The 23,122-nt window shown below is 42.1% G+C and overlaps 5 protein-coding genes across 5 annotated transcripts; 3 read left to right on the top strand and 2 right to left on the bottom strand.

Annotated features, from left to right (window-relative positions):
• Positions 1-874: 874 nt before the first annotated feature.
• Positions 875-5,788, bottom strand: FOA43_000514 (uncharacterized protein; the record flags this gene model as incomplete). The annotated part of the gene is made up of 1 exon (XM_038920844.1): positions 875-5,788. The coding sequence occupies one exon, from the start codon at positions 5,786-5,788 to the stop codon at positions 875-877; it is 4,914 nt and encodes a 1,637-aa protein (XP_038776772.1).
• Positions 5,789-6,820: 1,032 nt separating this feature from the next.
• On the top strand, positions 6,821-9,058 carry HSP82 (Hsp90 chaperone hsp82; the record flags this gene model as incomplete). Its single annotated transcript, XM_038920843.1, has 1 exon — positions 6,821-9,058. The coding sequence occupies one exon, from the start codon at positions 6,821-6,823 to the stop codon at positions 9,056-9,058; it is 2,238 nt and encodes a 745-aa protein (XP_038776771.1).
• Positions 9,059-9,576: 518 nt separating this feature from the next.
• FOA43_000512 (uncharacterized protein) lies at positions 9,577-11,934 on the top strand (the record flags this gene model as incomplete). The annotated part of the gene is made up of 1 exon (XM_038920842.1): positions 9,577-11,934. One exon carries the CDS (start codon positions 9,577-9,579, stop codon positions 11,932-11,934), a length of 2,358 nt encoding a protein of 785 aa, XP_038776770.1.
• A 152-nt stretch (positions 11,935-12,086) lies between these two features.
• Positions 12,087-17,609, bottom strand: DUR1,2 (urea amidolyase; the record flags this gene model as incomplete). The annotated part of the gene is made up of 1 exon (XM_038920841.1): positions 12,087-17,609. The coding sequence occupies one exon, from the start codon at positions 17,607-17,609 to the stop codon at positions 12,087-12,089; it is 5,523 nt and encodes a 1,840-aa protein (XP_038776769.1).
• A 2,343-nt stretch (positions 17,610-19,952) lies between these two features.
• Positions 19,953-23,114, top strand: FOA43_000510 (uncharacterized protein; the record flags this gene model as incomplete). The annotated part of the gene is made up of 2 exons (XM_038920840.1): positions 19,953-19,959; positions 20,245-23,114. The coding sequence occupies 2 exons, from the start codon at positions 19,953-19,955 to the stop codon at positions 23,112-23,114; spliced, it is 2,877 nt and encodes a 958-aa protein (XP_038776768.1).
• Between the last annotated feature and the right edge of the window lie 8 nt (positions 23,115-23,122).

The raw sequence follows: 23,122 nt of genomic DNA, 5'->3' as shown, positions 1-23,122 counted from the left end.
GAAATTCATAAGATTCGACGGTGGTTTTGTTCTTTAAAAGTTGATAGATTGTGAACAGGGTGAATACCACTAGGCACAAGGAAAAAATAGCAGATAAGAAGCACGCAAATAAGATATGGAAGGAGAAAAGGTCCATAGAAATTGTCTCCGTGCAAAAGAATCCATAAATAGCCCAGAATGTGATCGCAGTTACCAGTGAGCCGTATATGGTAGTATATACCAAGAACTGTAGGAAGAATTTATGATTTCTGAAACCAATACAGTTGGCAAACCATGGACAATGGTGATCCATTCGTAAGATACACCGGTCACAAGCAGAGCAATGATGGCATCGATCTGGTTTCCAAACTTTGCACTTGTTACAGAAACGATATCCCCCGTTTTCCTTCACCATCACACTCCGATCGACAAATAGCGACGGTGGACATATCGTGTCCCCCTGTTTGAAATCAAAACGGCACAATTCGGGGAAGTCAAGAGGAGATCCCGGACCGATGGCGACAATAAGATAGTATAGTATGAGACAGAATGTCACCAGTAATGAAGTAACAGCAAAAATGATGAATCCCGCTAATACACTATGAACAAGTACTAAATCCACTTTAAAGATCACAGTGTAGTACGCCCATAAAAGCAATGCAGAACACATAAACTTCGGGAATGTTGAAGCTATCAGGCAGCATATCTCGCCCAATCTGGGAAACATGAAGAGATTGCAATGTTCTTCTTCTTTCCCAGCTTCAAATACTATTCTGTGAAGAAATAGTTAAAGAAGATCTCCGTGCATATCTCTCTTTTAGCTTGCCTCATTCTGATCTACTATTAGCTAAATTCGCGCACATTAATTATTAAGTGGTATACATGAAGACATTCTTCACTCCTTCACCTCAAAGAACTTCTTAAAGATAAACGCCACAAACTTATCTGTGTTCATCGTCACACAACCTCCAAATAGTTCGAACTGCTTCTTGTTTTCATATTGATAATCTAACAAGTCGTCTAATGTTAAAGTCTCTAAGCCCGTAATGTCCACCGAATTGTTCGACACATCAATGATGAACTTTCCTTGCTGCTCACAACTAAACATAAAGTTGATCCTGCCTGGCTTCACAGTAGCCCGCGTTGATGATGAGATATTTTCGATAATTCCCCCATCCTTCAAATACTTGCCGTCATATTTAAAAGAGCCAAATCGTGGAATATATCCCTTTTTCCTCTTGAGTCTCAGTTGGTAGTAATATTGTTTTGAGAATAGCCTTGAAAAGAACGACTTTTTCCTGCTTGCACTTTGATTCTGTAAATTAAGCATGAACTTATCGATGTCTTTGATGTATTCCGCATACAGCTTTGAGCATGTCCTTTCCTTCTGGGTTAGCTTCTTCAAGGTATCAACCACCACCTTAAGTCTTCTTTCTCTATCCTCCTTCTGTACCTTTTTGTTCTTGATATCCTTGGATATCTCGTTCAAAAGGGGCTGATAACAATCAGATCTGGTTACGATACCCTTATGTTCAAGATCAAGAACCAGCTCAATGGCATGCTTCTTTACTTGAGGATATGTTGAGTTGTAGATATCATCAAGGGCCTGTTTCTCAAACACAGATTCCAATCCGCTCACCTCCCTGATCATCTTCTTTTCCTCCTTCACAATCTCCTTAAACCTCAATTCATCCTGGGGTGTAATCTCAGATAGTAATAGATCCAAGAGGTCCTCACCATCCTGAACCTGCAAAATATATATAATATATCTTTTGGCTTCCATAATCAGTGTTTTTATTTCTAGATCCTCTGAGTTCGTACTCTCAGTAATCGGTTGAAGTTTCAAGTTAAGGAATCCTCGCACAGTCTCTAATTTCCGATGATTGGAAGAAAGTTCGCCCGCTCCAAGAAGCAAATATCGAAGGAGATCATTCCTTTCTGGAGCCACAAAATCGATGTTTGTTCTCAAATAGCCGATGAGGTCGAGTACATCCTCCGAAGCCATACTTAATATGGGCTTATTATGTGAGGCAACATCATCGTACACAGAACTCATATGGTAGCACTCATCAATCGGTGAAACGTTGATGAGATCCTTGATGATAACTCTCACTCCTTCAGTAAACTCCTCTATAAATGGGTTCAATGGTTGGAGATAAACCTCAGATGGTGGGAACGGCCTCATGCAAACAAGTTGGTTCAAAACTTTAGCAACCTGTTCAAGATTCGACATTACAGTGGCCACTTTTTCTAGTTCATCGCTGACTCCAGCAACATTGATACCATAATCTTCGGGCCTGGTAAACAAAGGAATGACATAGGATCTAAAAAACACAGATCCCACAGTACTCAAATAGTATTTCTCAGACTCGCCGGGGAACTGATCTTTCAACTGTTGATACATCTCCTTGCAAACACATCTCATGTAATTCGGAACCTTAACCACAGACTCCCCAATAGACTTCATGATATCGTAGGAGGCCTCTCTTAATTCGCTTAAATTCTTTACAAACTGTTGCCTCGTCTCAGGGTCATCAATTGGATCTTCTCTATCGAAGTTCTTTAACGTGATCCTCCCCTCTTCTTCGTCATTCTCTACCACCCTCTTATATATCTTTTGAGGATCGGGCTCATACCAAGAATCACTATCTGAAGTAACTCGAAGGATTGCACCGCTGAAAAGATTTTTGGCCATGAGTCTCTGTCTTGGAAGGTTGACATAGCATAGTAAAATCCTTTCCCAATGCTTAGGCTCATAATGCAGAAGATCCTGCCTGGCCTTCAAGAAGTCATGGAAATTCTTCTTGTTTCCAACCTCAAGGAAAAACTTGAAAGAAGTAGCAAGAATAAGTTTCATAAGCAGAAACTCTTCTCTAGTGGAGCCATTCGAAGTTTCTTGAACGAATGAAGAATAATTGAACACTTTCAGGACCCAATCCTCCACATGTTTTGACCTGATTGTATCTTTAAGGCCGTTGAAATCGACACAATGCATTAATCCAGCAAAGTAATCAGGCTTGGTTTGCAAAAGATAAAATATCTTCCCGTAGAGTTCAAGCAAGTTCTTACAGGACTTATCCACAATTTTAGATGGATTGGAAGAGATACTTTTATTCATCAGATCATTCAAACTCTGCGAATAGTCACTCAAGTTAAGGTTGTTGTCTCTGAAGCGAACGACTTCTTCCAAAGAGATCCGATTCTTTTTCAATAGCTGAAGCTTCACACCAAGCTGTTTCAAATCATGCTCCCACTTCTCTATGTGCTTTGTCTCTGAAGTAATCTTACGTTTGTACTTCTCTATGCTTATCTCATCTTCCAGGTCGATATCAGAACCGCTCAATAAGCCGATATAATTTCTAATAGCTTTCAGAGGTGGATTCCTTTCGTTGATTAACGACTTGTAATCGGTTGCAGCTATAGATCCACGAACGAAGTTTTGAATCTTGCAGATCCTGGCGATATTCTCTGGCCTCTGGAACCAGGCTTCCCTCTGTTTAATCTTCTTTCTTTTCAGAGCACCCCTTATCCTTGATTGAAACAGCACAATCTCTGGAGACTTATTTTCTAACCTCTCTAGTCCCACTGCAATATAAAAGCGCGTAAGAACACCACGAAACGTAGATTGCAATGCAATGACCCCAGCTCCTCTCCTGCGAAGACGGTTCTTAGTCTGTTCAATACGTCGCCTGACAAGATATCCCTTTGCAATCAAACTTAAGCTGTTCCAAGAATCCTCATGTTCATAAATCATCATATCCCAGTCATGCATCCGATATGATTTTCTATCCTGATGCTTTTCAGGTGGTCTTTTCCTTTTACTCTCCAATCTTGGAGCCCTAATGATAGTCTTATAACGCGGACGCTTAAGTCTTGTAGCATCAGAGCCGTGCCTTCTTAGCAGACCACGGAATATAATTCCTCTAATTAAACTTTGCAATTGGATAACCCTTGTAGTCTGTCTCAAAAGCTGCTTTCTGGTCTGATAATTTCCCTCTCTGATCACGGCACCACGAATTTGATTCTGCAAGAAAATCACGTCTGACTTACACTGCGAGAGCTGTTTTTTCACTATAGTATACCTATCTTCCTTCTTACGATTCTTCAAGATTGTCTGTAAGACAGATAAAGATCTGCTATTAGCATTGAGACTCGTATGTGCAAGCTTTAGCTTATGCCGAACGAGAACACCTCTGAGAATTCCTTGAAAAGTCATAATGTCCGGAGTAAACACCTTCATCATAAATTTATTCACAAATAGTCCGTAACGAATCAGAGCTCCCCTAGCTATGGATTGTAGGCCAATAAGATTCTCGATAGGGAAAGTGCCATCAATGACCACTGGAGATGAATAAGAATCATCATCATGATAGGTAATACTGCAATCACCGGTTAGTGAAAGACCATTATCCTGTTGAATCATTGAACTATACTTCTTTTCTATAGCCTCCATATCAATGTCTAGTGTTGGATTGTAATCACGAAAAAGAGTTCTTGCCTGTGTTGTATCCACCTGCTTCGCCACAGGGTCTTTGAGAGGCAAAAGGTAATCGTCGTCAAGGGAAGAGTCACTCGCAAAAATAGTGGGTTTAGGCTTCTCCTCAGGTGTTTCCTCGATGATCTCTGAACTCTTGATGTCGGTTTGAAGTTGACGTGTCTTGGCAATATGAAGACTGAACTTTCTTCCTGACTCCACATCAGATTTTTTGTCCTCAGCTTCTGGAATTTGACCCTGTGAGAACAATGCCACTGGCCGTATGTCACTACCAACGTTCACCCGAACACCGTCATAAATATTATCAAAGTTCGGCAACTTGACACCTCGAATCTGCGCTTGAACACTTCGAATCTCTTCAGCACTGACATTAATACTATCCGCAGAAACTCTCTGTATAGATGGCATATTATTCTTAAGAGCAGACAAGTAACTGAGGGCCTGAAGGCAAAAGATTACCTTCGGGAAATTCTTCATTTCAAAAAGGTCTCTGGTTTCAAAGATAAACATGTCCGGCATGCGAACCTTTCTCAAATAGTCTAGAAACTGCACAATATTTTCAGTGAATTTGAAGTATAGTCCCTTCTTGTTCACAAATTTGCCTTTGGCTGATGATACAGTATTAGTGGCCTGACCGTAGTATATGGATTTTACGGAATCGGGGTCGAGTTTCTTGGTGATCTCTGCTAGAAGAACACCGTTTCTGAAATAATCCTGGAATTCAGAAATATTAGATTCCCCGACATCAAGCTCCTCTCCGAGAACTGCATCTATCCATTGCTTAACCTCAAGCAGACGGCAAATGAACTGCAGTTTATCGGTTTCCGGGGATGCGTTTGTAGATGGACTCGAAGTTTGCGGCACCCTAGTAAGGACGTTTGTATTATGAGGCTTATCTGCAATAAATTTGAGCATGTACTGAATGCCGGACACGGATCGTTTCTTTCCCCCTGAAACCTTACGCGTAGTCAACTTGTTCTCTATCAACTTGAGCTTGTTAAGATTCTTCAAAGACGGAGAAGCAGAGATGGCGTGGTTAATTTCACTCATTCGCCGTCTCTGGCTGCGACTAGGATTGCTTGTTCGCTTTTTCTCCACATAAATGGAAGAGGTATGAAAGCCAGCAAACTTGACGGGAGGCAGTTTACTATCAGGAACAGGAATGAAGTCCGTAGCATGATTATTGACAGTGTCCTTTTCCTTCTGAATAATCAAGTTTTTGACCGGAGATGTGTTTTCCTTAGTACTGGAAGTTGAAGGAGTATGTTCATCATCATCAGATAGTGATGCTATTGAAGGCAGTCCTTTAGACATGTTGGAACGTGACGAAGGCAGTAGTGGGGCAGATGATAAGATCTCTGGAGAACCGATTGCTTCTAGGTACCTAGATGCCAGATTCTTCTTTGCATCTTTTTGAGGAGACGACATCGATAAAAGATTTAGAGTGACAAGTAGGTTTTAGGTTCCTCTCAGCGGAAGGGAACGTTGATCTAAAGCCGAATTGAGGTAAACAACGAAAAAAAAATTTAAATTAAATATAAATAGGGGAAAAAAGTTCAAGGGGGAGGAGGTAAACATTAACTTCTCAAACGATAGCCAGAAATGGTGTAAGGACGTTTTACCGAGCTGACGTGTACTATGGGCGTAGCAGCCGTGGGTTGCAGAAAACTCGAGAAGTTCGCGCCGTGTCGATTCACTCCGGAGTGCTAAGTAGTTAAGCTGAAGATTTACACACGGGCTAGAGGAGAGAAGAGAGAAGAGAGGACATAAGCATCATCCTGTAAGCAAGAACCAATTAGAATTCAACAATGAGTGAATTAATATCATCTATAAGTTACCTACACCTTACTATAAGAAGAAATGCATTAGGGCATCAGTAGTTTAATAGCACGTTAAATCAGTTCATGATACCGCGCGGGCCGATGAAGATCTGTAAAAAAGGAATATAATCTCTCTTTTCACTTACAGTTACTATACAGTAGCCTTTTTCACCACTCATGCCATCCCATAAAAAAGTACTTCGCCATGGCTTTGATTGCAGCATAGGTTTAATTCACAATTTATGAGCAGAGTTATTGCCTTGATCGAAGAATGGCTTAAATCTCAGGGGTAATAATTAAAGACTGAGCACTGTGTAGAAGCTTCTAGATTTTTTCCATCCAGCTTAATTCAATGCTGAACTGCTCTGTTATAAAGGCAGCGCTTGCTCCCATTTGGAATATTGAAAAAATATTTTTTTTACAGAGCTTCGTTTAGTTGGTTTTCATTTCTTTGGAAAAGTTTTCAGACAGTGTAAATTGTTGGTGCTTTTTGTATTTTTAATTGATTCCTTATAGCAAAAGCAAGATGTCTACAAAAACAGAGTCTTATGAGTTCCAAGCTGAGATCTCTCAGCTTATGTCCTTGTTCATTAACACCGTTTATTCGAACAAGGAAATTTTCTTAAGAGAGTTGATTTCTAACGCCTCCGATGCTCTTGACAAGATCAGATATCAGTCTCTTTCAGATCCTCACGTTTTGGATAGCGATCCAAAGTTGTTCATCAGAATCACTCCAAAACCAGAAGATAAGGTGTTAGAGATTAGAGATTCCGGTATTGGTATGACCAAGGCTGAATTGGTCAAGAATTTGGGTACCATTGCTAAGTCTGGTACCAAAACTTTTATGGAGGCTTTATCTGCCGGTGCCGATGTGTCCATGATTGGTCAATTCGGTGTTGGTTTCTACTCTGCCTTTTTGGTTGCTGACAAGGTTCAGGTCATCTCTAAGAATAACGACGACGAACAGTACATTTGGGAGTCTAATGCCGGTGGTAAGTTCACCGTTACATTGGACACTACCAATGAGAAAATTGGTAGAGGTTCTATCGTTAGATTATTTTTGAAGGACGATATGACTGACTACTTGGAAGAAAAGAAGATCAAGGAGGTTGTTAAGAAGCACTCCGAGTTCGTTTCATACCCAATTGAGTTGATGGTCACGAAGGAAGTCGAGAAAGAGGTTCCTGTCGATGACGACGAGGAGAAGAAAGATGAAGAAGAGAAGAAGGATGAAGAAGAAAAAAAGGATGACGAAGAAGAAAAGAAGGATGACGACGAAGAAAAGAAGGAGCCAAAGATTGAAGAGGTTGAAGATGACGAAGAAAAAAAGGTTGAAGAGGAAAAGAAGGAGAAAAAGACAAAGAAGGTTAAGGAGACTGTAACTGAACTCGAGGAATTGAACAAGACTAAGCCTTTATGGACTAGAAACCCATCCGATGTCACCCAGGACGAGTACAATGCTTTCTACAAGTCGATTTCTAACGATTGGGAGGACCCATTGGCTGTTAAGCACTTCTCTGTTGAGGGACAGCTTGAGTTCAAGGCCATTTTATTCGTTCCAAAGAGAGCACCATTTGACTTGTTCGAATCCAAAAAGAAGAAGAACAACATTAAATTGTATGTTAGACGTGTGTTCATTACGGATGACGCTGAAGAATTAATTCCGGAGTGGCTAAGTTTCGTCAGAGGTGTTGTCGATTCCGAGGACTTGCCATTGAACTTGTCCAGAGAGATGCTTCAACAAAATAAGATTATGAAGGTGATTCGTAAAAACATTATCAAGAAGTGTATTGAGATGTTCAACGAGATCGCAGAGGACAAGGACCAGTTCGACAAGTTCTATACCGCATTCTCAAAGAACATCAAATTGGGTATTCACGAGGATGCTCAGAACAGAACAGCTTTGGCTAAGTTGTTGAGATACAACTCCACAAAGTCCGATGATGAGTTGACTTCTCTTTCTGACTATGTCACTAGAATGCCAGAGCATCAGAAAAACATCTACTACATCACCGGTGAAACCTTGAAGACTGTTAAGGAATCTCCTTTCTTGGATGCTCTCAAAGATAAGGGCTTTGAGGTGTTGTTCTTGGTTGACCCAATTGATGAGTACGCTATGAACCAGATGAAGGAGTTTGAGGACAAGAAGTTGGTGGATATCACCAAGGACTTTGAATTGGAAGAGACCGACGACGAGAAGAAGAAGAGAGAAGGTGAAGTTAAAGAATTCGAACCATTGACGAAGGCTTTGAAGGACATTTTGGGAGATAAGATCGAGAAGGTGATTGTTTCGCACAAATTGGTTGACTCTCCAGCCGCAATCAGAACTGGTCAGTTTGGATGGTCTGCCAATATGGAGAGAATCATGAAGGCACAGGCTTTGAGGGATACCTCTATGTCTTCCTACATGGCATCAAAGAAGATTTTTGAGATCTCTCCATCTTCTCCTATTATCAAAGCTTTGAAGACTAAGGTTGAAGAGAACGGTCCAGATGACAGAGTTGTTAAAAACTTAACTGCTATGTTGTACGATACTGCTCTTTTAACCTCTGGATTCACTTTGGAGGAACCTACCACTTTTGCCAAGAGAATCAACTCTTTGATTGCAATCGGTTTGAACATCGATGATGATAATGCTGAGACCACCGAGGGTGAGGAAAAGGTTGAAAAGGTCGAAGAGGCTGAAGAGAAGAAGGATGAAGATTCTGCTCCATCTAAGGATGCTGAAGCTGAATCTGAGACCGCCATGGAGGAGGTCGATTGAGTGCAGATGGAACCAGCGTGGATCTATATATATATAATCATCCTTCTGCTTTTCTTTATTAACTAACGAGCGAAATATAATTTATCATAGCTTTGAACTGGTATGAGTATCAATCATATAGTAGTTTCTGCGGAATTCCATGATCGATCCTGTATCAATTGTCCGACTCAAAAATGTTGCACGGACATTGTGGGGCAACATTTTTGTAGGCCGTACCCTGCGGTAGCCCGTTGGAGTCCTCTCCTTGAGGGCCACTACCTTCAAAAAAATGCTTCCCCACTCGCGCATGAGCCCATCAGGCATCATAAAGGAATCCCTGAATCTGGGAAACTCTGTTTACTTCACATAGAGCTCTCTGTAACAATAGCATCATCATTATCTGGGATCCGTGTCGGGTAAATATATAGTTTTTTTTTTGTGCCACTTTTGCTTTCGATCCTTTCCTCGGGGCCTGCGGCATTGCAATTCTCGTTTATATCTAGCCCCTGGTTTCCTTTTCCGTGCATTTGTAGTCGGAGATGTCTCAACTACCTTACCAACAGATTCATCCTGTTGACGCTTTGGTATCACTTTGGAACCATAGAGATCGCTTTGCTTTTCTATTGTCTGATAAGCGGCCACATATAGCGCCTGTTCCACCTGATTTCACTTTTACTACTACTCTTTGGTGTACTATCAAGCAGCCTAGAGTGTTGGTTACGATAGGTTTGTCTGTCATTGCCCTTTACATTTTTTATCCTGCTATATCGGCTTCCCGCAAAGATAAGATGTTTTCAACAAAAAGGCCCGATAAATACACAACGGGTCTAATCAACCCTTCCATAGACTGTTTCGCAAACTCCAACGTACAGGCTCTATCTTCATTACCCGCATTGAACCTATATCTTGATACTCTCATGATGATTCATAGTCAATTGTGTCAATTGAACTCTGAAACATTGATGGCAGATCAAGTTCCCGCTATTCCACTCCATCAGGCTCTGATTCAGATCCTAAGTAAGATGCAGGACACTATCTATACGACGAGGGTAGTCTCCGTATGGGATTTTTTACATGTCTTGGAAGATATCTATGATGCCCGAATATCCCGAAGTCAGCATGATGCTCACGAGTTATTGCAATTGATTCTTGAGACCTTACTTAAGGAATTTGTGGCTTTGAGGAAAACATATCGTAGTTCCATTCCCTTTCAGGAATCTTTAGCTCGAGAAGGCATCAAAGAGTTCCCTGACTTTCCTTTTGGAAGCGAAGTTGCTTCAAATTTGAGGTGCATGCGTTGCGGTAAGACTTCTTCGACCAACTACAATCCAATGATGATTTTATCTCTCGCATTACCAGAGGAGGCGTCAGTGAGCCTTGAAAATTTACTGAAACGCAACGAGAGCGAGGTCATCGAGGACTATTCATGTCTAGTCTGTGAGGTTAAACACATACTGGCCTCCAAAGATCAGATAGTCCATGAAGCAAAAGATTTAAAATTGGTGGAGCGATTACGCCTATTATTAGAAAGAAATCTGATTCTAATCAACGATGATTTGGAGCCGGAATTGCAACAATTTGTCGACAATTATCCTGGCATCAAGTCTTTTAAAGTAAAATCTATTGTGCATCGGGAAGTTAGTATCATCAAGCCTCCAAAAATTCTCACCATACATCTTTCTAGATCAATCTTTCAAGATACTCAGGCCTGGAGAAATTCCTGTGACGTGGTTTTCGATGAGGAGCTCCAAGTAAAAGTTGATAACAAGCAATTCGATGAGTTCAAGAGGAAACAAGAAGTTGAAAGCGTCGACTCTACTGGAAGCGCGATTGAGGAGATGAGTATAAATCCCTCTTATAATCCAACTTTGACAAGTTTGTCAAAAGCAAGTACTGAGCATTTTGAAGAGGCCACCGAGGACCTCAGCGATTCAGATTTTGAATCTGATGATGATGAAGATGATGATGAAATGGAGTCTGGTATTGAAGAATATGATGAAGATGACGCTGAAAATTTAGATCTGGATAAAATTACACCCCAAGCCGATGGCAGCGTTAAAAGAAGGCACGAAGTTAATAGGCACCACAAAAACCATCGTCCTCATGGCAGCACTCCTACTTCTGCATCTGCTTCTACGGAGAGCTCTGCATTTCTTTCTATAACTAGCTCTTTTACCTGTTTTACCTACGAGATAAGATCGATGATCAGACATCTTGGATCGCATTCTATGGGTCACTATGAATGTTACAGAAGAAAGCCTGTTTATTATAAGAGCAGGATCACTGGTGAATATTATAGCAAGTTCCCAGGACTCAAAAACTCAAACAGAGAGAAAAAGACAGACGTTATGGCTGCCCTAAACAATCTTGAGCTCAGCAGCAGTAGTTTTACAGAGACCGGTACAGGTACAGGTACTACGGATGAATTTACTGGTATGTCGGACCTAAGTACTACGGATATGGGAAATCAATCTGATGTTCCTAAGGCCGTTCCTGCTTCCAGTTCCGTCAATGAGCAGAATCCAACTATTTCTGCCAGAAAACCCAGTAGAACGTTGTCGATATCCAAATTTAGATCCCGAGTGTCTTCATTTGTTGGTGTCGGACCCTCTAGACAGCGCTCTCTGTCAACTACTAGTAATGGTGGCCCTGTTGGATCTCTTGCTGGTACAAGTCCTTCCACTTCGCAGATAGGCCCTGTTCCATTTAGGGATCCTTTTACAAAACCCAAGAGACCCAAGAAAGATAAAAAGCTTGCAAGTTCTATAAAGCATCCGTTTTGGAGAATTAGTGATGATAAAGTCAAAGAAAGTACCATCTCTGATGTTCTTGGTGATCATGCTGCGGTTTACATGCTATTCTACGAGCGCAAGGATCCTCTTCGAATTTTTCAATGACTACGCGTCTGTTGTTACCCACAAATTTATAGACTAATTACTAATAACGATTATCAAGGATTAACAAATGCTATTTAATTCAAGTAGCTCTGAAGTACGTTTCTGACGCGGTAGAGCTCACACACCCTGCGTGCCAGATAATAAATCTTTATTCACACAATGACGATGACCAAATCGCCTGCCTCCACCATATCACCGTTCTTGTGGAGCACATTCAACACCTTTCCATTTTTCGTGGCGTTAACCACCATCTCGGTTTTCATAGCCTCGATGACAACTAGACCTTGACCATTCTCCACAATATCTCCATTTTTGACTAGTGGCTTCCAGAACCGTCCGGAGTACTCAGAATACACCAATTCAGCATTTTCTGGCCAATCTTCAGGAGGCTTGTCAGACGTCGAGCTCGATTTCTGAAGTTCTTCATTGGCAACCTGTATCAACCGGCTAAATTCTTCTAGCTTCTCGCCCCCCTGGTTCTTTTTAAATGACTCGATACTTTGCGCGTTTTCCTGGATCCATTGCAAGTACTTGGTATGGTCGAACACAGATTCGACCATATCCACCTTGAAGAATCCATGTTCCCAATCGTCGCACATCTTGTTAAGCTCTGCCTCAGAGACCGGGTAAAAACTGACCTGATCAAATGGAGTCAATAACCATGGATTGCCCTCGTTTAAGTTCTTGGTGTGAACACCTAGAGAAAGCTTATCCCAAATAGGAACCGTTCTACCAACCAATTGATATCCGCCAGGTGACTCCATAGTATATATGCACATGTACATACCACCGATACCGACGGTACCTGGGGGAGTGTAGATTCTAGATGGATTGTATTTGGAACCCAAGAAACGTTGACGAGGATCCAATGGAACAGCACAAGGGGCACCGAGGAACACATCACCAAGCCCAAGAACTAAAAATCGGGCAGAGTAAAGCATATCTTGCACATCCTTATGTTTGATACCATTAACCTGTGCAATGAAATCCACATTGTTGGGCAACCATGGAGCAGAGGACCGAATTGTCTCCTGGTATCTCGTCACGGCATCCAATGTTTTCTTGTCTTCAAATGCCATGGGCAAATGAATTATTTTTGAGGGCACCGTCCACTTATTGGAGAATGCAACTTCGGCTTCGTAAGCCACTAGCGTCTCGATAAGAGTAGTCTGATCAATCTCAAGGCCATCAAACTCAATTAAGACAGACCTAACACCCTGAGACATTTCAACTATGCCAACAGTCTTATGCGTGTGGACCATATCGATCAATTTATGAACACGATAAGACTTGTTGAGGTCCATCGTGTTGTCACCATACTCAACAAGAACATACCTGTCACCGGCTTGTCTGTAGGTGACCAAGGGAGCGGAGCTCGATGGCTTGAAGGTAGCGATGATGGCCTTTTCTGGGGATGGCAATGAAGACTGAATGGATGGCATGTCACCAGAGAGACTTTCGATGGCATTATCCAGAGCCTTTCTTTGGACAATAGCATCGGAGAAGCTAACAGGAACAAAAGTGATCAAATCTCCGGCCTTTACTTGTCCAATCTTCCACATTTCAGCCTGGACAACAACGGCAAAGCAGACAAATCCGCCAAGAGACGGGCCATCACAGGTCAAAATCACCGGCTCATCACCAGTGAAGTTAATTGCACCAAGAGAATAGACGTAATCGTGAGTGTTGGATGGATGAAGGCCTCCCTCACCTCCGTTCTTACGAGCCCACTTTGGCTTTGGACCGACAAGTCTGACACCAAATCTGTTGGAATTATAATGAACCTTCCATTGAGCAGAGAAGAACTCGCCAACATATTCATCTTTAAAGAAGTCTGGGGCCCCGTGAGGACCGCATGTGACACCAACTTTCCATTCCTTGGCTGGAATATGAGGAACAAGAGAAGCTGGAGCAGCCTCGGGAGCAGAAACGGGAGCCGGAATGCTGCAGGCGGGAATTCCAGGTTGTCCAAGAAACAATACATCACCCATCTTAAGAACACGGCCATTGTAACCACCTAACTTACCAAGAGCAAACGTTGAACAAGATCCCAAGTATGTAGTGACATCAATACCGCCTCTAATTGCTAAGTAGGCTCTGCAACCAGAGGTAAGCTTACCAATAGAAAGCTTATCGCCATGTTTGATAGAAATTGGGGTGTACATCTTTATCGTTTCACCATTGAGAGTGACTGGTGTTTCACCACCTGTCACTGCAATGATCGTCTCGTGATGGAAAAGAATCGAAGGACCTTTTAGAGTAATCTCAATAGCAGGAGCTCTTGAATCATTGCCAACAATGCGGTTGGCCAATCTGAAAGAATAGACATCCATAGGTCCAGAAGGAGGAACACCAATGTGCCAATAACCTACACGACCTGGATAATCTTGCACAGTAGTGTATGCACCAGGCGCACTAATCTCAAAGGCATTAGGTTGGTAGTCATAAGAGTCCAATACTTTGGTAAACATCTGCGCATTCTCGAACAGGGCAGAATTGGCAATGGAGCGCAAATAGTCAATGTTAGTGACAACGCCATAAACAACAGTTTCGTTAAGTGCTTGACGAAGTTTCTTCAAAGCATCCATTCTGTCTTTACCGTGAACAATGATCTTGGCCAAAGTAGGGTCGTACTCAGCAGAAATAACAGTACCAGTCTTTACCCATGTATCAACACGGGCCCATGTTGGGAATCTGACTTCAGTCAAGGTACCAGGAGATGGCACAAATCCCTTAACTGGGTTTTCGGAATATAGACGAGCCTCCATAGATGCACCGTCAATGGTTAAAGCCTTAGTAAAATCAGGAGGATCGCCAGCAGCAATAAAGAGCATCCACTCAACCAAATCCAAATGAGTAACACTTTCGGTAATAGGATGTTCCACTTGTAGACGGGTATTAACTTCAAGGAAGTAAAACTCGTCTCTAGTAGCGTCATATATAAACTCAACTGTACCAGCACATCTGTAGTTGATGGATGAGCCAAGTTGCTCGGCGGCTGCACGCATCTTCTTCCTTGTAGCTTCTGGTAGGTTAGGAGCAGGGGTTTCCTCAATAATCTTCTGATTTCTTCTTTGCAAAGAACAATCCCTTTCGCCAATTGCAATGGCATTGCCTCTGCCGTCACCAAACATCTGGATCTCGACGTGACGAGCGTGATCAACAAATCTCTCCAAAAAGACACCAGAGTCACCAAAGAAGGCTTTACCCTGGTGTTGAACCGTCTGGAAGACGCTTTCAATATCCTTAGCAGAATCAACCTTCTGAAGACCAATACCACCACCACCGGCAGTGGACTTCACCATGACTGGGTATCCTAGCTTTTCAGCAATCTTCTTGGCCTCCGCAGAAGATGCAACCAATCCAGACCCCGGAACCAATGGAACACCAGCTTTCTCAGCAATCTGACGAGCAGAGTGCTTCAAACCAAGTTTTCTAATCGAATTTCCTGTTGGTCCAACAAATTGAAGGCCTTCAGCTTCAAGCCTATCTGCAAAATCAGCATTCTCGGATAGGAAACCGTAACCAGGAATAACAGCTTCGGCTGCAGACTCTTTACAAGCTTTGACAACCTTATCGATGTTTATGTAAGTCTCTGCGGCGGTTGTACCGTGCAAAGGCAGCGCAACATCAGCCATCAAGACATGTTCGGAGTATCTATCGGGATCAGAGTATATTGCGACGGATTTGATGCCAAGCTTTCTGAGGGTCTTGATGATGCGTACAGCAATTTCACCACGATTGGCAACAAGGACAGTTTTAAATGGCTTACTATGTTTGGCCTTCTCACTTGACGATCTTTCAACGTAAGGCAACCAACCTCCAAGTTCCGTGATATCGCTAGCGCCCTTGACCTGGTAACCAATTTCCTCGCAAACAAACCCTTTCACGAATTCACCACCGATCGTTTCAACGGTACCAATAGCTAAAGGCTCAGGGACCATTGCAATAAACTCGCCAAATCGTTCGGTAGGTATGGCATACACCTCGATGTCAATGGCAGCAGCACCACCCTCGGCTTCAACGTCGACTCTTTTCAAACCCGGCTTAGGAATTGCAGTTGGAGTCTTCGTAGGAAGTGCATACAACTTGTATTTGGGAGCCGTTGTAGTACTCTCAAGGAAAACAGCCTGCACCTTATCTAGCTGCCAGTGCAATGGCTGGCCTTTCAAGTGCGCGCCAACAACTGCGAGCCTAATAGAAGCCTGCATATTAGGAGCAGGTATGCGATCATCTAATTCATCGGAAACACCGGAGATTTTGTTCTCAATGTGACCAATAGGGCGGTTGTGTTCAGGATATAATGCGTGGAAAAATCTGGATGCCAAATCTAGCAAGGCGTAATCCTCAAAAGCCCTGCCAAGAAGAGTAACGCCATTCGGAAGGCCATCAGAATCCCTAAAGCCAACAGGAATAGCCAAACCACAGAAATCAGCCAAATTGACAAAGTTGGTCCATGTACCCTGTCTGGAATTTACAACAACTGGCTCTAATTCTACACTTTTAATGGTAGGATTCAAAGGGCAAGTTGGCACCATCATTGCATCAATATCTTTGAACTTTTTATTCACCTGGTTGAGAATGGCATGACGTTTATAATCATACTCGTAGGCGGTAGCAGCATCATATTTTGCACCACCTTTGATGATAGAAGAAACAGTCGGGTCCAAGGTGGATTCATCGGGATTGGTAGCAAAAAAATCTCTGGTAGCGGCCCATCTTTCAGCCACCCATGTACCTTCATAGAGGCATTCCGCCAAATCAAGCAAGGGTGAGAAGTCCAGCGGGACGACCTCGACGCCAGCCTTCTGCAAAGTATGCACGGCCTTGGAGAAAATCTTGGGATTGTCATTATCGCCGAACCATTTATCGGTCATATCAATTGGAATGGCAACACGAGGCTTAGGAGGATAGTGTCTAAGAGGATTAACTGGTAAAGCGCGAGAGAACTCGCATTGATCCATATCTGGTTGAGCACAAATGGTGTATGCCAATTGAGCATCGTTTAGGTTAAGAGCAAAGATGGAGACACAGTCAAGAGACTTGCATGCAGGGACAACACCGGCAGTCGAGATGGTACCGAGGGTTGGCTTAAGGCCAATTAAGTTGTTCAAAGCAGCAGGGACACGGCCAGAACCGGCCGTATCAGTTCCTAAAGCCAATGGAACTATCCCATTCGCAGTTGCAAAAGCAGAGCCAGCAGAGGAACCGCCACAAACGTTTTTCGAGCAGAAACTGTTAGGAGTGACACCGTAAGGAGACCTGGTACCGACCAAACCGGTAGCAAATTGATCCAAGTTGGTCTTACCAATGATAATAGCACCTGCCTCCCTAAGCAATGCAACAGCGGTAGAATCTTCTAGCGGGGTGTAAGCATATGCGGGACAAGCAGCAGTGGTCTGAAATCCAAGAGCGTCGATATTGTCCTTGATGGCAACAGGAACACCATAAAGCTTAAGATTTGGCTTATCAGATTTAGATTGAAGAATTTTCCATTGATGATTCAAATTGTACTTATCAGCAACGGAGATCCAAGCAGGGTCTTTGGGCGAAATCTTAAGGGATTCGGCTAAAACGAGTAACGTTTGAAAGGACTGCTCAGGAGTAGAGTCCCGGTGGAAATTGGTCCAGTCACAGACTGTCCATCCGATTGTGTTCGGAATAGAACCACTCATAGCGGAAATCAGGTTAAGTACAAAAGGATATAAGAACGACGATCAAGGAGTATGTGAGAGTCTCTTTGTAAGCCGAGTTAGAATCCAATCGATATAGTGAACGACGAATAAAGAAACAGGGAAGAATCAAAAAAAAGGGAAGGAGAAAAATGGCCGGACGGGAATTGACACCTATAAAAACGCCAAACAAGAAGTGAAAGATGAATGTTAAATGATTTATTCAAAGAAAATGAGTAAGTCCGGTGGTGGCATAGAGCGGGTTAGTGAGGAGAGAGGTCGTGAGGAAGTACGGAAAATCTGAGTATATCGTTTGTTATCTACAGCGAGTAATCTCTTTGGATTTTACCAGTATCGATAAAAAGAAACGTTTTGAATGAATGCCTAGCGGTGTTAGCACGCGCAGAGAGAAGCCATCTGAAAAAGTCAGCTTCTGAAGGTGTCCGTCCTATCTTCTGCATTTTAAAGTTGGGGAAAAAGGTACCAATTGATTATCATGTGTAGGCTTGAACTAGACCCTTTGGACCGATAATCAACGATGAGGGGTTTTCGTTTATAGGAGAAGACCGAGATCTGGAGCGAGAAAATGTCTTTTCACAAGCTGTCCTGCTCCGTTCAGTTACTGTTCCAGTTTAGGAAACTGCTTAGAATTTTTAGTTTCGCGCACAAGTTTCGGCGAGATCCTGGCGATCGAGTGAACTTAAGTTTAAGTTGTCTTTGCACGGCAAGTGACCGATTCCGTTAACTATCGGCATTCCGATTCATGTATAATGTCTTTCGTCATTTGTACTCTATAGTATTTAGAATGCAATGGCCTTGACAAGATTGAGAAAGAAGGTAAATATTTACAGTCAACTCCGACTTGCTAATAATAACTATGTTTTTAATTTTGATACCTATGTGGCAATCCACACCGAGTTTCTATTAATTCGATCTTCTTGGCTAATTACAGTTTTATCTTCACGTTTTCGATTTTTGTATTTTTCACTTTTCATTTTCGTTTTCACTTTAATTTTTCACTTTTCGTTATCACTTATTTCAATTTTTCACTTTCCATTTTCTCTTGAGCTCTCGCTTCCAGTCTTCTCGTTTTTCGCTTCTCGTTTTTCTCTTGGCTTTCTCTCGCTCAGCCGCATCCGAAATATATTGTCCACCAATCATTGAACGAACAATTAGCTAAGAGCTGCTGCTTCTCATCTCTGCTCCGCAATATCACCCAATCGGCCAACCAATACCACAGTCGTCAACTTTCTTACCGTTTTGGACGTTTTGAAGACTTTCAACTTACCGTAGTTTCCTTAGGTTTACCCGGAGTTCCCCGAACTCCCTTCCCGACCCCCTCCCACCGAAGTCCCGAGACACCCCCCAACGTCTGTCACATTTCGATTTGTTCAGTATTGTTCGCGGCTATTTTCATCCAATAACAACTGTTTCCTTCTGTTCAGGGATTAAATCTTGCATTTCTCCTATATAATTAACTATCATCTTAGCGAGAGGAGCATCCAATTCGTATCAAATATGTCCCCAAACGATATGCCTTTACTTTATAATTCAGTACCATTATCCCCCCTCATTTGTTTCTCTCATATATAGTTCTCTAATCCATTAGCTTATTCCTACAACTTTCTGTTCAATCACCCGAAGCTGATTTGAAAGCTCCGGAAAAAAATAAAATTTTTGCAGAAAGAGCTGGGTGAATTTTCTTTTCTTTAGTGCAAGAACGTGGACTAGTCCTGTATATTTTTTTTTTGGATTTTGTGTGTCTGTTAACCACAGGAGACGTAGTGAGGGTAGTTGAGATTTCTTATATATCCACCTTTAACATCACTTCTTCTTCTTCTTCCTTGTTTCTTATCATTCTTTTTGTGTGTTTCGTTTGCCATTCGGTATACAATTCAAACTCCTTATTAAACGCCGAGAAGCCGTCCGAAGCCAAAAGCGTAAACGCATATTTCTCTCTCTCGACAAGACGTTTTTTTTTTGAAAATCGATCGTTGTCCTGATCATTACATTCAACTTTCAAGTGGCTTCTGTGGCACCTTTGTGACTACTACTCTTTACTATACATCAAGCCGCAATCGATACTACAGCGAAGTGCACATAATTCGAAGTTCTTTTCTACTCGGTAATTCGCTCTACTACGTATAATCAACTCTTTTGATTTCCATGTGCAAAGAAAAAGCAACAAAGCTGATATCAAACATATCTATACATATTATTCACTAGACCTAATTCATTGGTTACTATTCATCTTTCTGTTATTGTTTTTTTCCCTTTTGGATTCCCCTCATCATGAATAAAGAGAGCTTTATAAACACATTACCTATTCAGCTCAGAAGCATCATCATGGACGGTGACTTGCCTGATTCAGCTGATCCCACTTCGAATGTACCTAATGGTACTGTGGCAGTACCACTCTCTACTTCTTCTTCCTCCAGGTCTTCAGGACGTAACGACTCCGTTAGATCTACAAGCTTCGCAGGATCGGTGGGTTCATCTGACTCAGCAGACTTTACTGAATCTCCCTCACCTTTTCCGGCTTCGGATTCTCGATCATCATCTGACTTAGCTGCAGCCTCATTGACAGCACCACTGCCTACTTCTGTTCCATACTCTGGAGATGAGTCACAAGTAATAGACGGAAAAGCCCAACAGTTCCTTGTCAACAAGCTTTTAGAACAGAAAGGCATCATCTTCACTGAGTATAATGACATTCAACTAAAGCTATTTGATGTGGATTCAACTTTGTCTCCTAATGAGTTTGATAGACTTGCAAGGAAATTGGATCCTCAAAGTAAAATTCTACTTTGCGAGAAAGTGAAACTCATATATGGTTTCAACTCACTTACTCCTTTCATTGTTAGACTGATCCATATCCTGAACTTTTCCACCTTCTTCTCAATATTTGATATCACCTCGAATATCAAACTTTACGGATTCTACAGTTTGAATTATACTAATCCTGTCGAAATCCTTGTCAAACAGATTCGTCATGATCTCTTCATTGTCAAATCCTTCAAGGAGTTTACCATCCAAGAGATGAAGAAAGAGCATGATTTCCATCTTCCTTACAAGGAGTTTAAGAGATTGAATTTGAATGATGGAAATTTGGTTGTTGTTAAGATATTGTTCAAAAATGAACAGAAACCTATAGATTTGGCTCTCATTAAGCCTTTGCTACCCCGAATCGAATTGTTACATCTTTCTCTTGAAAGTGAAGCCAAATTAAAGCCATTCAATGATTTAATTGATCAGTATGGAACTAACTTGAAATACTTAAAGTTTGGTGTTAATCGGGGTACTTTCAAGAAGATACCCATCCGAAACTCGATTGATGTGATGAAGTTGGTCAACATTGACAACTTGAATTTCATCAATGACTTGAAGAACTGTCAGTCTTTGGACGTATTCTTCGATAACTGGGAGTTACGCAAGAATTGTGATATCAAATTTCAGCAGAACTTCATCATCAAGTTTGACGTTAAACAGAGGATTCAAAATTTGAGAACATTGAATATATTCCACACATATCTGGACTCTAAGGATTTGAACAAGTTGAAATTATTTCCTAACTTGACCTATTCGAAGATCAGTTACGTTATCTTGGATAATGATGGGTTCGACATGAGTGAATGCAAAAAATTGCAGGAGTTGAAGATTCACTTCACCTACCAGAAGGCCGTAGAGGAGCCTGATAATGGAGAGGATGTTGCCTCTAGAATTCAGTGGCCTCCAAACGCCAAGAAGCTTTCTATTACTATCCACAATATCAAAAACTTGGATCAGAATTTTAGTATTCGCTTGAATATTCTCAAAAAGATTGCCAAACCCTTACCACCATCTATTGTTGACTTGTGCATTGATATCAGCTACGACACCGGTGGCTCAGGACCCGAGTTATACTCAATCTCTAGAGACGATATTCTCAAGATATCGATGTTAATAAACCAAATTCTGACGAGTAACTTGGAGAATTTGAAGTTGAAAGGTATTTCCCGTTACAACTACAAAATTGGGAAGCCTTTGATCTTTTCGGCTATAAACTTTCCTCCTTCTTTGAAACTTCTTTCATTGAATGACTTCATTTTGGATTACAACTTCATCAATTTGCCCAAACTTAAAAAGCTTTATTTTGAGCACTCTCTGTTCGATTTGGACTTTCGTTTACCAGATTCCGATGAGATTCTGATTGAAAAGTGTACGTTTAAAGACTTAGCTCACTTGCCTGCGAACTCAAGTAAAATTGAGTTTAAGATGTGTACTTTCCGCAAGATCCCAACATACAATGGAGATGTTTCTAACGTTGTTATTAATAACTGCAGAGTTATGGAGCAGCCTACTAACAATATTTTCAAGTTCCAACAGCAGCTTCAAACGAGTCGTGAAGATCAGAATGGTTCTGAGCAAAGGCAGTCTTTGAATCAGCGTCGTGGTCAAAAATCCGGCCGTCAGAATGGTCAGCCGCAGAAGGCAATTTCCAACTCCGTTACGCTGTCCGCATCGTCCTCGATGGAAGATGCTCATCAGCGGCGGCGGCCACAACGGCAGCAACAACAGCAGCAACAGCAACGCGAGACGATTCCTAGGCATTCCGGGATGCATCATCATCTTCGTCAGAAAGCTGCCCCGCTGCCCCAGCAAGCATCAATGTTTGCTTCTACGTTTACTTTTCACCCATCTCAGCAGTCTCAGCAGTCTCAGCGGGCTCAACAGGCTCAGCAGCCTGTGCAACAGTTCCAAATGTTTCCATCTTCCTCTCTGGGCAATATGACAAATCCTCCTAATGCAGTGCCCGCAATGAAACCTTCTTCGTCTGTCAACCAGATTATGGGTCCACATCAACCTGATATGAACTTTGCAGGTTACGACTATCTTGGAGGTTCTTCGCAGTTTTCGAATTTTATCGATAAGGATTTGGAAATGCAACTCAATGGTTTATCTCTTGACAATTCATCCTCCTATCTAGGTGCGCGCGGATCTCCATTTGGAAGAAATGCGCAAGAACAGCACGTTAGCAGTCCCCCACTCAACTCTCTGGCGATGTCCAATTCTTCCTCTAATCAGCAGGCGCAGCGTTCTGTCCGCCCTAATGAACAACTAATGCCTCAGTTTTCCGGTTCTGGTTCTGTCGGTCCTGTGTCTGGTGCCTATTCAGGTATGCTGCTCCAGTTTGCGCCGTCCGCTCTTTCTTCTATTCAGAAAGAAACAGCCCCTATACCTTCCTCCGGATATGGAATTCCTTCATCAGCTTATGAGAAAACATTTATGGCTTCTTCCACCAAGAGCAATGATGGCATTGGATATTTCGTTAATGGAGCTGTTTCTCAAGATTATGCTACTCAGCACTCACCACAGGTGGTGCCTGTACAGCAAAGAGTGGCTGTTCCAATGCAAGGGCAGCCTTTGAACAATTCAAATTTCATACCTTCCAATGAGCAGGCTTTCGTCGAGATGATGAACGCAGAGATGAACCGCGCTAATTCCAACGGTGTCTCTGATTCGTTTTAGTCATAGCA

Source organism: Brettanomyces nanus, chromosome 1 (assembly GCF_011074865.1).
Source record: "Brettanomyces nanus chromosome 1, complete sequence".
In the NCBI taxonomy this organism is placed as follows: Eukaryota; Fungi; Ascomycota; class Pichiomycetes; order Pichiales; family Pichiaceae; genus Brettanomyces; species Brettanomyces nanus.
Note: the sequence above shows the minus strand (reverse complement) of the source record. Positions and strands in the feature narration are given on the sequence as shown.